This window comes from Mauremys reevesii, linkage group 1 (genome assembly GCF_016161935.1).
Source record: "Mauremys reevesii isolate NIE-2019 linkage group 1, ASM1616193v1, whole genome shotgun sequence".
NCBI classification, from domain to species: domain Eukaryota; kingdom Metazoa; phylum Chordata; order Testudines; family Geoemydidae; genus Mauremys; species Mauremys reevesii.
This window is the reverse complement of record NC_052623.1, coordinates 204,928,205-204,944,437: the sequence shown is the minus strand read 5'-3', so window position 1 is coordinate 204,944,437 and position 16,233 is coordinate 204,928,205. Positions and strand designations below refer to the sequence as shown.

At 45.1% G+C, this 16,233-nt stretch overlaps 1 protein-coding gene and 1 long non-coding RNA gene across 5 annotated transcripts in view; one reads left to right on the top strand and one right to left on the bottom strand.

Annotated features, from left to right (window-relative positions):
- Positions 1-9,651, bottom strand: part of LOC120383866 (phospholipase A2-like) — a 34,765-nt gene extending 25,114 nt beyond the window's left edge. The window contains exons 1-2 of the mRNA XM_039502165.1: positions 9,520-9,651; positions 5,692-5,857 (exon numbers count right to left, since the gene is read on the bottom strand). Coding sequence (XP_039358099.1) covers positions 5,692-5,857; positions 9,520-9,559 — 206 coding nt within the window. The 5' untranslated portion in view covers positions 9,560-9,651. The remainder of the gene's footprint in view (positions 1-5,691; positions 5,858-9,519) is intronic.
- LOC120383868 overlaps positions 1-16,233 on the top strand; it is a 36,438-nt gene that overhangs the window by 14,426 nt on the left and 5,779 nt on the right. The window contains exons 4-5 of one of the 4 annotated variants that reach the window (XR_005588557.1): positions 1,658-1,802; positions 8,942-9,090. The exons of 1 other annotated variant lie outside the window; for it this stretch is intronic. This is a non-coding gene — a long non-coding RNA (uncharacterized LOC120383868). Of the gene's footprint in view, positions 1-1,657; positions 1,803-4,056; positions 4,098-8,941; positions 9,091-16,233 lie in introns of those variants that run through there. 2 more of the 4 variants (XR_005588558.1, XR_005588556.1) reach the window with 2 other exon arrangements.

Genomic DNA, 16,233 nt, shown 5'->3' with positions numbered 1-16,233 from the left:
CTCCTCAACTCCTCCCCCCCTCCTTCCTGTTTCCTGTCCTTTCAGACTCCCAACAGCCAGTGCTCCCAGTTCTAATCATCACAAGCACATCTAAACACCACTTTCCCTCCTCTCTTAAGAAATTCTCCCAATTAAAATAAACATTGTTGTTCTAACCACAGGAACAAATAGGAAACAAGACACTATACTACTGGCAGAAATATTACACTGGAAACACTGTAGATACTACATAACATAGTCTTTAGTCCAGACAGGTGGTCGTGTGGGTCTGACAGGCCACCTCTCAAGCCCCGGTTCCAGTGCAATGTTTTGTTGTGTTGGTTCTATGGAGAAGTCATCCAATGCAGACTGGGTGTTGGCATAATCTCCTCTTGGTGCATAGGCAGGAGCAAGATAAGAAGCATTCCATACCCGCCCATCAGAAAGTCGATAGGTGTATGGTCCCTTCTTCTCTATGATTTTAAGAGGAGCTGTGAATTTATGGTCCCCTTTGTGTAAAATTCCAGGTTTTCGTATTCTAACGAAGGAACCACACTCAAACTTTGGTTCCTTAGCATCCCGCTGCTTGTCTGTGAAAGCCTTATACTTTGCTTGGTTCTGTTCAACACATCATCCTCGTTTGGGGCATCAGGTCATGCCTTTAACAATCCAGCAATGTTCAGTTTAGTATTCATCTGTTTCCCATGCAGTAACTCTGCGGGTGATCTTTGCATTGTGGCATGTCATGTAGCCCGGTATGCTTGCAAGAAATCAGTAGTGAAGGGTATCCACAATCGCCCTTCCAGTTTAGCTGTTTGCAAACTCTCTTTCACACTTCTGTTAAACCGTTCAATTTCCCCATTGGCTTGAGGGTAATATAGGGATGACCTTCTGTGTAAAATGTTCCTCTCTGCTAGAAAGGTTTCAAACTCCGGGGAAGTAAATTGACTACCTTTATCGGAAACCAGTTCTTTGGGGTTACCTTCCCTGCTAAAAACTGAAGAGAGGAACTTAATTACTGTAGCAGAAGAGATTTGCGATGTAAACACTACGTCAGGCCATTTACTGAAATAGTCTATTAAAGTGATGGCATAACGTCAGTCAATTGGAGCAGTATGAAAGGATCGTACAGTGTCAGTCGCCACTTCTTCCCATGCAGATTCAGGAAGAGGAACAGGCTGTAATGGAGAGGTACATGTCACTGCTGTCTTATCATGCATTTGGCAAGTGACACGAGTTTTTAGGAGTGCTTCAGTTTGAGAGTCCATCCCTGGCCACCAATTCAGATCCCGTAGTCATCGTTTGGTTCTGACAATTCCTTGATGAGTATCATGTGCCTGGTGTATGAGTTTTGACTGTAATTCTTCTGGCACAAGTAGCCGGCGTGTACCTCATAGCACACAGCCATCAAGCAAAGAAAGTTCATCCCGAATTCTAAAATAAGGCAGCAAAACTGGGTCAAGGTTTTTAGGGTTACTGGGCCATCTCTTTGTCAGAAATTCTCGTAGTTTTTGTTGAATTGGACATGCTGAACAAGCAGCTTGAAATTGTTCTCTTGTAACTGCAGTAAGAGTGCTTGTAATAAGCGCAGCTACTACATCCTCATCCTCCAGTGGACCATCTGGTGAAGGCAAAGGCAGGCGAGAAAGGCAATCAGCTACCACATTTTTGTTTCCAGGCTTATATTCCAGGTCATAATTGAAAGAGAATAGTCTTGCAGACCATCTAGCAATACGATATCCTGCTCTTCCCAGTCCTTTCACGGTGAGCAACGTCGTCAAAGGGCTGTGGTCTGTGCGCAACTTGAACGTGTGGCCCCACAGGTAAGTTCTCCATTTTTCAGTAGCCCAGACACAAGCAAGTGCTTCTTTTTCAACTGCAGAATGTTTTCTCTCAGCATTACTCAGTGTCCTTGAAGCAAATGCAACAGTTCTCTCGGGGCTGTCCTCACACAACTTCATGAGGACAACATAAAGTCCATAATCAGAAGCATCAGTAGTTATAATTGTGGACAATGCGGGACTGAATAGTGCAAGTACTGGACAGTCTTTCACCATTTCAAAACTAGCTTGTACATCTGTTGTCCACACTAAGGTTGAACTTCTCCGCAGTAATTCTCGTAACAGTTCAATGACAGAAGCATAATTGGGAATGAATTTTGCATACCAGGGGGTAAGACCCAAGAAGGAACGTAAGGTTTGCAAATCTGTTGGAGGAGGAGCATTTGAAATTGCCAGGATATGATCTGGATCAGGTTTTAGTCCAGCCTGTGAAATTGTATGCCCCAGAAAGGAGAGTTCAGTTTGTCTAAATTTGCATTTGGACCTATTGAGCTTGAGACCTGCTTTCTGATGCAGTTTAGTACAGACTGCAGGTTATTGTCATGCTCCTCAGTAGTATTTCCAAACATGATAATATCATCCAAATAGCACTGAACTCCATGTTGATTCTTCAGAATCAATGACATTTTTTGGAAGGCACTTGGGGCTGATGTGAGACTGTATGGAACACGTTTAAAACAAAATAGTCCCTCATGTGTAATAAATGCTGTGAGGTCTCTGCTGTCTTCATGCAACATAACCTGGTGGTATGTGCTCTGCAAATCAAGAGTAGAAAACATCTTTGCTCCACGGAGTTCTGCAAATACTTCTTCTATGTGAGGAAGAGGATGGCTGTCAATCACAATAGCTTTATTTGGCTCCCTTAAGTCCACACAAAGGCGAATGCCTCCACCCTTCTTCTGCATCATTACTATAGGGGAAACCCATTCTGAGGAGTTAATCTCTTCAATAATGTCCTTTTGAACAAGTTTTCTAAGTTCCTCTGAAACAGCTTCCCTGACTGAAAATGGTAAGCGCCGTAATTTCTGTCATACAGGCATCACATTATTCTGCATTTTAACTTTATGCAGAAACCCATAAGCACAGCCAAGTTTCTCCTCAACCTGGTGTTGGGTCCCAGCTGAAACTGGTGTGTGTACTGCAAGAGTGCTTTGCTGAGGAAGATCAATTCATCCATTAACTACCCTGAGATTTAAAGCAGCCAATAAATCTCTGCCAAGGATAGTAGTGCCTTTGTGGACAATGTAGAACTCTGCAGTTACACAGCAATCACCAAAAGTAACTATTGCTGGCAGGCAGCCATGTACTGGGATATGGTTTTTCAAATAGCACACCAACTGAAGTTTGGGTTCAGTACGAGGCACATCTTTAAAGTAATGCAAATAAATGGAATCAGGTAGTATAGATACTGCTGAGCCAGTGTCCAACATTAGCTGAATAGAGTGTGATTTGCCTGAGGGTATGGCGGAAACATTTACAATGCACTTTATCTGTTCTGGAATATGTGCAGTAGTGATTTTGTCCACACTCAGCGCAGTAACATCTGGTATTGTAACTGCATGAACCTGTTGATTGAACTGGCTACTGCGACATACTTTAGCAAAATGCCCAATCTTTTTGCAATGACTGCACTGAGCTACTTTTGCTGGACATCCTGTGTAGCTTGCAAGGGGTTGTGGGGATCCACAGCGAAAGCATGCTTTTACTGTATTTTGCATTTGCTGATTCAGTGGCTTTTCATTAGTTTTCCTCTTGCAATTGTTTGTCTGCAGCGATAGTGAACTTTTCTGCAAAGGAGTCACAGCCTGGACTGTGCCTCCTGTATCCCTGCTCATTATTTTGGCTTCAGCTGTAGCTGACTCAATCTGAGTAGCAATGGTTATTGCTTTTTCTAGTGTAAGTCGTGGTTCTAGAAGTAAGCGTTCTCTTACACAAAGCGTGGTTGTTATCTCAATGAGCTGGTCTCTAATCATCTCATCTGCCATGTTCCCAAAGTCACAAGTTACAATCAGACTCCTCAGGGAAGCAATATACTGCATTATAGTCTCCCCTGGTTTCTGCTCACGCTGGCAAAATCTGTAGCGATTAGCTACTACATTCACTTTTTGCACAAAAAAGTTCTTTAATGCAGTGAGTGCAGTTTCATATTTATCATCTGCAAGGGGGAAAGTGTAAAATATATGCTGCCCTTCTGCTCAAAGGCAGTGGATTAGCAGAGCATGCTTTTTTACTTCAGAAATCTCTGTAGCACTGATTGCAAGCAGATAAGTCTCAAACATATGGATCCAGGAAGTAAAAGCAATTGGAGGCTCACCGGGGCTTTGCAGAAAGGGTGCAGGTGGGTTCAGAGGCAGAAGATCCATCATCATCGCCAAAATGTTGTATCAACCAGGCAAGTTACTAACAACTTCAACAGGACTTTATTTTTACAGTGGAAACCTCTGTACCAAGCTGCTGCTGCACCCTCTGTAACTCTCACTCAGCCTCCTCAACTCCTCCCCCTCCTTCCTGTTTCCTGTCTTTCAGACTCCCAACAGCCAGTGCTCCCAGTTTTAATAATTACAAGCACATCTAAACACCACAGTGTTACCACATTTTAAATTAAGTTTCTGGTCCCAAACCAGGCCTAATTTTCTCTTGGTTTGCACTTGGCAAAGGGTTCAATAGGGTTTTACAGGGTTGCCAACTTTCTAATTGCACAAAACCAAACACCCTTGTCCCGCCCCTTCCCCCCTCTTCCCTGAGGCCCTGCCCCTTCTCCAAGGCTCCTCCCCTTCTCTGAGGCTCCACCCCTGCTTACTCCATTCCCCTTCGCTCTGTCGCTCGCTCTCCCCCACCCTCACTCACTTGCTCATTTTCACTGGGCTGGGGCAGGGGGTTGGGGTGCAGGAGAGGGTGAGGGCGTTGTCTGGGGATGAGGAGTTTGGGGTGCAGGAGGGGAGCTCTGGGCTGGGGCTGAAGGGTTTGGAGTGTGTGTGGGGGGCACTCCGGCTGAGGCAGGGGGCTGGAGTGTGGGAGGGGGTATGGGCTCTGGTCTGGGGATGCGGGCTCCAGGGTGGGGCCAGAAATTAGGGGTTCAGGGTGTGGGAGGGGGATCTGGGCTGGGGAATGGGGTTGGGGTGTAGGGGGGTGAGGGTTCCAGCTGGGGGTGTGGCCTCTGGGGTGGGGCTGTAATTGAAGGGTTTAGGGTGCAGTAGGGGCTTCTGAGCTAGAGCAGGAGGAGGCTCAGGGTGCAGGCTCTAGGAGGGAGATTGGGTGCAGGAGGGGGCTCGAGGCAGGGGGTTGGGATGCAGGACTGGGTTTGGGATGCAGGATCTGGGAGGCAGTTTGGGTGAGGAAGGGGGCTCAGGGCTGGGGTAGGGAGTTGAGGTGTGGGAGGGGTTTTGGGGTGCAGGCTCTGGGCAGTGCTTACCTCAGGCAGCTCCCCACAAGTATCAACATGTCCCTAGGGAGAGGTGCGGCCAGGTGGCTCTGTACACTGCCTCCACCCACAAGTGCCGCCCCTGAGTTCCCATTGGCCGTAGTTCCTGGCCAATGGGAGCTGCACAGCTGATGCTCAGGGTGGGGCAGGGTCAACACAAGGAGGCCCCATGGCTGTCCCTCCGCCTAGGAGCCGAGGGACATGTTTCCACTTCTGGGAGCTGCGCGGAGCCAGGTAAGAAGCCTGCCAGCCCCGCTGTGCCACCAACCAGACTTTTAACGGCCCAGATAGCAGTGCTGATTGGAGCCACCTGGGTCCCTTTTTGACCAGGTTTTCCGGTTGAAAATGGACACCTGGCAGCCCTATACATGCATGTAACTGAGGGAAGAATTTATCATCTGCAAGGGGAGAGACCAGAAGTATACATGGGCATATAAATGATGTTCTTACCAGTCTACTTTATCTTTAGGCCAACCTCGTCCTCCCAGACCACAGTAGCATCCGTAACCTAGATACGCCAAAGCATTGCGTCCTGTGCCACAGGATATGGCTCCTGCTAATTCAATGAGTCCTCTTGTATGCAAAGAATGGGTTTTCCCCAGCGCGCCTTTCCAAACTGCAAAGAGAAGATGTTGTTTCACACAGGGTTTGCACAATACCTTTAAGGATTTTCATTGCTGATTTCTTTCAAATTCCCACTGCAGATTTTAGGCCTTATTGTGCATTTGGGCCCAGTGCACAAACACACTGCCACTTTCCTTATTATTCCTTAGTATTCATAGATTCATAGACTCTAGGACTGGAAGGGACCTCAAGAGGTCATCGAGTCCAGTCCCCTGCCCTCATGGAAGGACCAAATACTGTCTAGACCATCCCTGATAGACATTTATCTAACCTACTCTTAAATATCTCCAGGGATGGAGATTCCACAACCTCCCTAGGCAGTTTATTCCAGTGTTTAATCACCCTGACAGTTAGGAACTTTTTCCTAATGTCCAACCTAAACCTCCCTTGCTGCAGTTTAAGCCCATTGCTGCTTCTTCTATCCTTAGAGGCTAAGATGAATAAGTTTTCTCCCACCTCCTTATGACACCCTTTTAGATACCTGAAAACTGCTATCATGTCCCCTCTCAGTCTTCTCTTTTCCAAACTAAACAAACCCAATTCTTTCAGCCTTCCTTCATAGGTCATGTTCTCAAGACCTTTAATCATTCTTGTTGCTCTTCTCTGGACCCTCTCCAATTTCTCCACATCTTTCTTGAAATGTGGTGTCCAGAACTGGACACAATACTACTACAGCTTAGGCCTGACCAGCGCAGAGTAGAGTGGAAGAATGACTTCTTGTGTCTTGCTCACAACACACCTGTTAATGCATCCCAGAATCACATTTGCTTTTTTTGCAACAGCATCACACTGTTGACTCATATTTAGCTTATTGTTGTATCAGAGTAATATCTACAAGCCACACAGATGGTAAAGTTACACCTTTATCAGCAATGGAAGGCCTGTGTCATGTAACAGTCACTGAGTACATACAATAACATTCCATTCCGTATTTTGAAGAGGTGGCAGCTTCATTAAGATAATATTAAAGGTTATATCCACCTTCCATTATAAAGCCTTATTTTAGGGCCACCTCACTAATTTTGGCCTTAAAAAATTCAGATTTATTCTGAAGGCAAAGGAGAATGTGCCTGCATAGTCTGAAGCAATCTCCTTAAACCATTTTTTCAGTTGCAGGCCTTTAAACAATACCCTGATTTGAAACACTTATTTCTATCTTGTATCCCTCCTATTCAAAGTTGCGCCTCTCATACGCTGCAGTGGGAGCTCAGAGGACTCACCTCTGAAAATCAAGCCTCTTATTTGGATGATTAAATATGGATTTTGGTGCCTGACATGATGATAACAGTAGCAGCAATTAGTACTATTTTCACTTATTGTGATGCATCAGTGCACCTATCCATTGGTCTGAGTGCATCAGACTAACAGCATTAGCCCCTCCCCGTACTTTCCACCCAGCTCCTCTGTTCTTCAGTTTTCACCTCTCTCTCTCCATCCATTCATAACCACTCAACCCACCCCTAAAGTAAAAGCTAAAATAAACTGATGGATTTTTCAACATTCTTGACTCAAGAGTGGGATCATATTTCAGAACCAAGAAGCCCAGACTGAAGTTGCCTGGCCACTTGTTCCCTGCTGTTTGAATACACTTGACATCTTCAAAGTGCTGTGCAAACATTGACTAATCCCCTAAACCATCCATGTGAGGTAGGGACTAGATGCTATTATTAAGACCATTGCTTTCCTTTTAAAACCTGCTGTTCTAATCCTTCTTCCCTGAGTGTCTCATATGCTGTAGCTTTCTCTAAGTGCTTGATTCAAAAAGCCCATTGAAGTCAATGGGACTCTTTCCCCAGTCATGAAAAGTCAGAGGTTCATTTCTTCAGAGGAAAAAACAGAAGTAACAGAATATTAAGCATTAAAATGATCAAGAACCCTCTGACAAAAGTGAAACAGCAGCATAAGCACAATCAAGGAAAAGACAACACACTGAGTTTTTTCCAGCATTTTAGGTGACTGTAGCAGCCTTTTCCAGGAGGAATTCTGTGCACTGATGTTACAGTGTTTTACACAGGCTTCTTATTGTTTCTCATGCCATTCCCTCTGGGATTAAATACACATTCCTGAAAAAGTAACAACTTCCCTTTACTAAACACTACCCTGAGTATTCAATTTTTTTTAAATGGTAAAAGCAAACAACAGCTCCGTTATTAGAAACCATAGAGAAGACCCTATTTCCCTGCTATAAGTGCCAAGTGAATGGGGGTAAGAGACAGATTCTTCTCTCAGTTACCTGGGGGTATATCCAGAGTAATTCCACTGGAATTAGCAACATTCATCTGGATTTGCACCCAGATAACCTATATCCAGATCATATCCAGCATGTATGGGAGGGAGGCTGTTTCTTTCTCAGAAATATGCATCCAGTTCCAGAAGAACATCCCTGAGAAACTATGAACTCTAACAACATCACAGTTATTCCTGGGGGACAAAAAGAACCCCAGTGAACTGAGCCTGAATGAGCTGCTTTAGAATCTGCGCTCCCCCTGCGTTTAAAACAAAGCAGGGGCCAGTATAGTGTCTGATGTTACTATTTCTTTTATTATTATTATTATTATTTATTTATTTGGAAAACTGATTAGATTTCAATTTGACATTAGTATACTTTTATGGTTCTGAAGTCAGCTCTAACTTGCTTGCCTTGCAAGCACACTATACATTCAGTTACACAGTTAGCAACCTAAATAGTAACTGAATTGACTCTTTATGTGTCAATGAGTCAACACTGCTGTAAGATCCTTGGAAAAGTTGGAGAAACCCCACAGCAGTCTGAATTTAGCCAAATGGCACATCTGGAGCACTTTCAATAACTACTAACTGTGCACTTTCATCTGTTTTGTATGTGAAATCAGGCTGAGTTAAGATGGATCTGACAACTTAAACTTTCCTGTTATTTCTGGTGTTTAAATTGTCAGCCTTTATGATGCATTAATACAGGATTTTGCATTTAATCGAATTGTACTGCACTAATGATCACAAACCTTAATGCTACCTCAGTGTTTAGGAGCTATAGAATTCAACTGTGTTTTTATAAAGGGATTTGTGTTTTTAACTCCTTTTTTTTCTTGAATGTTAGATGAATTGGAAGCAATTTGCTCAAGAGTCACTGGTATAAAGAAAAGGGGTGAAACTGAAAACAATATTTCAGAGAAGAAAAGTCAACACACGATGAGGCTTTTCAGAATAAAACTGGAAACTTTCTAAATTAAAAGAGAAAATAAAACATGTTCCTACAGTTACAGTCTTACAGAATTACCATGGAAATGAATCAGCCCAGGCACAAAATATACTCAGACTTCCTTTACCGTGATGATGAGAAAATGAACGATAGTTAACTCACTGGTATGGTGACCAGACAGCAAATGTGAAAAATCGGGACGGGGGTGGGGGGTAATAGGAGCCTATATAAGAAAAAGACCCACAAATCAGGACTGTCCCTATAAAATCGGGACATCTGGTCACCCTACGTCACTGGTCCAAATGCCAATGATTTGCCTTGGGCAAGTAGAACTAGGCAAGGCTAATACAGTACATGGGCTGCCAAAGTGATGGGGGAAGCTGCCCTACACACAGAGTGGGAGAAGCAAGAGGGTGGCAGAGATATAGTTGCTCCCAGGGGTCCAGCAACCGCAGCTGTACAGAATTTGTACTCACCTGCCTGAAGCACCAGCAGCACCAGCAGCCAGAGCCCCATTGAGAAGTTAGAGGGTTGTCAGCGCTCAGTATGCCTCTCCCTTTCTAACACTCTCTCGTACACTCAGGCTGAGTGGCTGGGGTCTCCCTGCAGAGCTGCTCTCAGCTGGTATACCAGGTGAACCAAGGCATGGATGTGTATAACACTCTTCCTAGGCTGCTGCTCCCATATCTGCTCCAAAGTTTTATATACACACACACGCGCACACACACACACACACACACACACGCACGCACACAAGTAAGACACTCTCCTCTGGAATCCCAAGTGCCCTGTGCGCTGAGCCTGCTGCACAGTCCTTTCCCCTTTTTCTGCCAGCAGGGCTCTGTGTCTCTATTTGCATATCATTCCTGTAGGGAGGGGCTGCTGGAAGGGAATTAGACTGGCACAGTCTCTTACAGACAAGTCTCTAAGCTTGTGCTCCTTCTCTAAGCTGTTTGCCTGCAGACCCCAGTTAACCTCCTAGCTACTTCACAAGGGAAGTCGGAGTCCTGGCTGCTGTGACCTGGACTTTCAGATTTTGATAGCTGTGGTGTGTGTGTTTGGGGGGGAGGGGGGGCTTTTCCTTGCAGATAATTCCTTTTTGTTTAACACTGGACATTTTTTCATGTAAAAAATGATAGAACTATAAAATCTGACTGAAATATCATTAAAGGCAAGTGTCTAAATATAAACCAACTGAGTTTATTCTGGGCCATGCCGCAGCAAAATATATACCCAGCCCATTTGTTCTAAACTGCTCTAACTAGCTAGTTCATTTCTTCAGTGCTATCCATATTCGCCCTTCATCCACAAGAACAAGACATAGCTTCTCAGGAAGAAAGTCTGCGCCTACTGTCTTGGGATTGGGAAGATGAGATGAGCTGGATTGAGATGAGCCAAGCTAGGAAATGAAGCCATGATGCTGTTTCAAAGTCTTCTCTTAAGAACCCCAAAAAGCAGGGGAAGGTAAATTGGGCAGCATAATTCACTCCTTCATTATTTTGTCCACCAATTAAGCCTCATATCCACCATAAAGTTCCAGATCCACATCTTCTTGTTGACCAAGATCTTAACCCAGTCCTTGAGTTATATCACTAGGCCTTTTCGTTGGGACTAGTTCACGCTCTCTGTCTGGTTTGCCTGCACTGTTTACAGCATTCTTTACTGAAGATAACTTGACCTACTTTTCACAGTTAATTCTCAAGCAGGCAAAAAAATAGAGGCCCAATTGTCACAACATTGGGTAAGCAGATACCGTGCACCCATAGCCTCGGGGGACTTCAGTATCCGCAGGGAGGCCATTTCCAGCATGCTGGCTCAGGATCTCTTGTCCACCCTGGTGACCATGAGGCTTATCCCAAGTGGTCTCACACAGCTAGATGCATCCTGGACCTAACCTTTGCCTTTTGAAAGGACACTAGGGGCATAGTAAACATCTCCCCATTGTGGTATGATCATCACCTACTTTTCAGGTGAAGGTCCAGGCAGTGAAGCGCAGGCACTACAATTGTGGTTAGCCCCAGTGTGGGGTGCAAACATTTGGAGGGCAGGGAGTATCAAAAGGCTCCTTGCATGCGCGTGCATGGGTCAACTAGAATCGTCCTTAGTTTTCATAATGCAGGCAGATTTCAGCAGCACCCTAAGAAAAGTTTCTTACGTAAACCAGTACCACCCTGTTTGATTGTTTCAAAATATTTGCTTGCTAACTGTAGTCAAAGCAAAGGTCACTGAGCCATCAGAGTGCTGCCTTTAACTGAGAACAAGCTGCTCTGAAGTATAAATATTTTTTGCCGCGTAGGTCTGTGTGGAACTGTACGTAACAGGCTTTTTTATTGCTATGGGGGCAATCAGCCAACAGAGTTGGTTAAAATGGATTTTATTAATGGCAGCTGAAATTCTACACTCTTGGGAGAGTGTGTGTGTGTAATCATGATGTTGTAACTACTCACTCTCTCTCTCTCAAGCAATGGTGATTGGCCAAGATGGTCAGGGATGCAACCCCATGCTGTGGGTGTCCCTAGCCTCTCACTGCCAGAAGGTGGGACTGGACGACAGGTGATAGATCACTTGATGATTGTCTTTTTCTGTTCATTCCCTCTGAAGCATCTGGTATTAGCCACTTTCAGAAGACAGGATACTGGGCTAGATGGACCACTGGTGTGACCCAGCATGGCTGTTCTTATGTTTTTCTGTAAAGCAGTAACCACTGGGAAACATCATTCCAAAGCAGTAATCAGTGGGGCACATGTCCTTTATGCAGAACCAAAAATTGTCTGAATGGCCCTTTTCTGTAGTCTAAACTCCATCTGTCCTCAAATGCAGTCTGTTGGTCAGGAGACCCATAACTTCTCTCCCAGCAATTCCATCCTAAAATTTTAAAAATAAATTTTTACCTTACTTTTAGCAGTTGCTAGTTAATGTTTAACCCTACAAATCGAACCCAACTGGTTGTGTGTATTAGAGCCACTGTGGTTTTTGGTAGGACTGTGCCACTGCAGTTTGGTTTGGATCCCTAAAACGCTGGGTGCTGACAAGAAATTGGGCTCTAAGCAATGTGTAGCGTGTCTGAAGAAGGTATCACTGCATCAATATAAGGTAGCCTTATGTGGACACAAGTGCAAACCTTGCACTGGTTTAAAGTGAGTAGCTTGGATGCATTCAATCAGTAGTGCCATGCTTGCGCAATCGCCCAAAAGAAGCACCATCGATTGAGTGCCTTAATGGAGATGAGGTCTACGTGATGTGCGCCCTTAAACCACAGTGACTAAAATGGGGCTGAACACATTGTCCTAATCTATACTGACCGTGCTTAACATGGGTTCAGCTGCACCAGTCACTAACACTCTTTGTCAATAACAAGCAACCGCTGAAGTGAGGATGAGCCGAGATGTTTTCCACTGAGTGTTTGGGGAATGTCGCTCTCTGCAGCACAGAGCAATCACAGTTGGTTTTAAAGATCTGAAATCTTTTATTCTGTCATTTAATAAAACTTTGTTTTAACTAATATTTTAGAAGGCAACAGATTTTACTATGTTTTTTTTACCTGTGATGATATTTTTCTCTAGATGAGTGAACTTCTGGCTGGCAACTTGTTTAATGTTCTACCATATGATGATGATGTTACCTCTAAGAAATAATGTTTTCCTCCTCCTACAAATGATGTTTTCTCTAAGATCTTGTAACGGGGTGAGCACTCACCTCTCATGAGCGGCCCCCCCTTTGGCCAATGATGTGTCTACAATCTCTGCTTTGGAATGGGGTGGTACCCACCTCTCATGAGCGCACCCCTAGCAGATGGTTTCTTTGGCAGGTCTTCAGTGACTCAGTCCTCTGGCTGAGTCACACACACTGTCTGTAGTCACATACACTGTCTATACCTTCTGGGGTATATGATCTTTTTTCCCCCCACAGCTCTGGTATGGGGCTGTACTGCCAAGACTCCCTCCCTGGAGACACTGTCTTCTATACCAGTCCAACAGATGCCCACCATGGCACCCTGATTTGGCGTGTTCCTTTTGGCAGCCCTTCCTGGGCTCAGTCTTTAACTAGATCAGCAGGGCCCATCACAGGACCTTCGTTTGGTCTGACTAGGTTCTGGGTTCAGTCCTTGCTTGATCCCCGCAGCCAGCAAGGTGCTCCTTCTTAGCTCCCCCAGTCTTTGACAGCCTCCCTGGACTTAGTCTTGCCCACACTGAGCTGTCCATAGTCCTGCTGCTCTTCCACTCAGCCACGAAGCCGGTATTTCCACTTTCAGCTCCAGGCAGCAACTGACTGCTCTGTTCCTGTTGCTCCTTTTATTATGGCCCTCCTGATCCCTGACTGGCCACTCCAGCAGCCCCTCTGATTGGCTGCTTCCCCAGCAGTCACTCTGAGCTGCCTGGAGGACTTCTCCTCTGCTCTTTTTTGGGGTAGGGGGAGGCAGGGCCACGAGGCCTCCAGCAGGGGGCCTCCAGATGTAGTCCACCCCATCAGAGATCTACTTCTGTGTTCCCTGTAAGCTGCACTGTTAGGCAGCCACCCAGGAAAGATTCAAGTGCCATGCAGCTGATTAGCAGAGCGTGCACATCCAGCAGTGTGTGTTCAGGTGCCCCTCCCCAGGCTGCTTTGCAGCCACGTTGCTCCTGCAGCTACTCCCGGGCCCCTCCTGCTGGCTGTGCAGAGCCCCCCACTGATGTGGGAGTATGGTGATGTCAGGGTGTCTCCCTTTCCCCACCCCTGCCCCCCATCTCTGCAGAGTAGGGCAGAAGAGATAGCCTGACTCAGGACTTGGAGCTGCTGTGCTCTGAGGTCCGAAGACTCCAGCCTCTGGGCAGTGAGTGAGTGCCTTTCTTAAAGAGACAGTGCACTGTCTCTGAGACTTCCCCAGCAGCCAGCTCACGCAGTCTCTCTCTCTCTCTCTCTGTCTCACACACACACACACACACACATGTGCACACACACACACGCTCTCTCTCTCTCTTCCCCTGCCCTCATACCCCATCTTCGCAAAGCGGGGGCAGGGAAGACAGGGTTCAGGACAAAGCAGGAGAGCTTTCAGTGAGTGCCTTAAAGACACAGCACACAGCGTCTCTCAGAAACTTCCCCACACACAGCACACACACTGTCTCTATGTCACACACACACACACACAGAGTGTGTGTGTGTCTCTCTCTCACACACACACACACTGTCTCTTTCACACTCACCTCCCAACACATACTTGTATTACTTGCTCAAATTATAGGTGAATAATGCTGCTGTCGGTTCCAGGGAAGGTGTTTACAAAACTTATTACTGAACTAACTAAAATACTGTGTCAACCCAAAAATGAGAGACAACCAATGTGGTTTCCAGACTGTTCATTCTGCAATCCATTCTATATTTGGTCTGCGGAATGTTACCGAAAAACTCCTAGAGAATAGAAAGTTAACAGTGCATTTATAGACTTTGAAGCTGCTTTTAACTCAGTGCATGGATCAGCACTTTGGATACTGTGATGCTAGTCTGGGGTGCCTAAGGACTTAGTGTGCCTAGTGGAGGAACCATGCCATGGTATATTTAACTGTATGAGGGTCAATGGTTGTATTATACACTGGTTTTCAAGAGAATCAGGGGTTCACCAGGGACACATTCTCTCATCTATGTTATTTAATGTTCTAATGGACAAATGGATGACAAAGCTGATGAGGCCAAAGTAGGAGGTGTGAGCTTTAAAGATTCATCCTTAGAGGATGTCAAGTATATGGATAATATGCCTTACTTGGAGACACTGCTGACCAACTACAGCTAATACTGGAAGAACTGTGGGGGAAAAAAGCAGAATCTATGGGATTTAAGATCAATGGTGATAAAGCCAAAGCTGTGCATGCTTCCTATAAAACAGGAACAAATGACCCGCTGATGCTGAATATAGATGGCAATGAATGACCTACCAATGCTGCATGTGGGTGCCAATCACGGTGAATGAGTGGATAGTTTTATCTATCTGGGAAGTCAGTTGCAGCAGGAGGTTCAATAACCAAAGAACTCACACATCAGATCAGTCTTGCATCAGTGACATTTCAGCATCTTCAAAGACCTGTTTGGGTGGCAAGATGTCTGTCTGACAACTGAGATAAAAGTATTCTGTGTGGTATTGATGACAACCCTGTTGTATGGATCAGAAACATGGCTGTTAAAAAAAAGCTGAGAAGAGGAAACTAAACAGTACTCTGTGTCAGAAGTTATGGTGTATTCTTAACACCTGTCAGTTTGATTGTGTCACCAACAAGGAGATACTTAGATGATCCCAGCAACTTGCACCAGTTGAGAACAAGACAGCTGCAGTGGTGGGGTCACGTCCAACATACAGGAGAAGATATGCTTTTACAGAAGATTTATAGTGCTGAGGTTGAAGGAAGTAAGGCACGAGGCTGACCATGAAAGATGTTGGAAGATGCAATATTGAAGAATTTAAAAAGCCCAAATCCTTCCACACTGACTCTTGCTGAAGAAAGAAGACTTGCCAGGGACCGTTCAAGATGGAGATCCATTCTACATGCAACCCTGGATACATCATAGCTATGTGAATCTGCTACTACTGTTCCTTAAATTACTGTTACTTATCTTCAACCTTAACTCCACTTTAAAGCACATTGGGAGTTTCCTTCTATTTATAAAAAATGTTGATGAATTGATCAGGGACAGGAGTCCCTTTGGGAGTCTGCAAGCTGCGCAGAGATTTTTACATTTCATAGGGATTAACTCTGCTGCTTCTCATCCTGACTGCCAACTCCATTTCTCCACATGACATCCTCCCCTTGTGTTTCCCTACAGACAACTTTTAACAATGAAAGGCCTAGTTCTGCACCCGTTGAAGTCAATGAAACTTTTGCCATTCACTTCAGTAGGAGCAGGTGAGTGCTAAGGCCCAGGTCCTCAAAGGTACTTAGGCATCTAACTCCCATGGGAGTTCAGTGGAGTCTAAATAAATACCTTTGAGAATCTGGGCCCAAGAAACTAACCAAGAATACTCCCATTTCAAAGGTAGTCAAGGTTGCCAGGCCTCACTGATGCCAACACAACAAAACCTCAAACTATTGAGATATGATAAACCAAAAACATTAGGAAAGTCTATATAAATAAAACACACATTGGGCCAGATACTTGGCTGGTGTAAATTGTTGCAGCTTCACTGACATCAGTAGAGCTACGGTGACTTACACAAGTTGAAG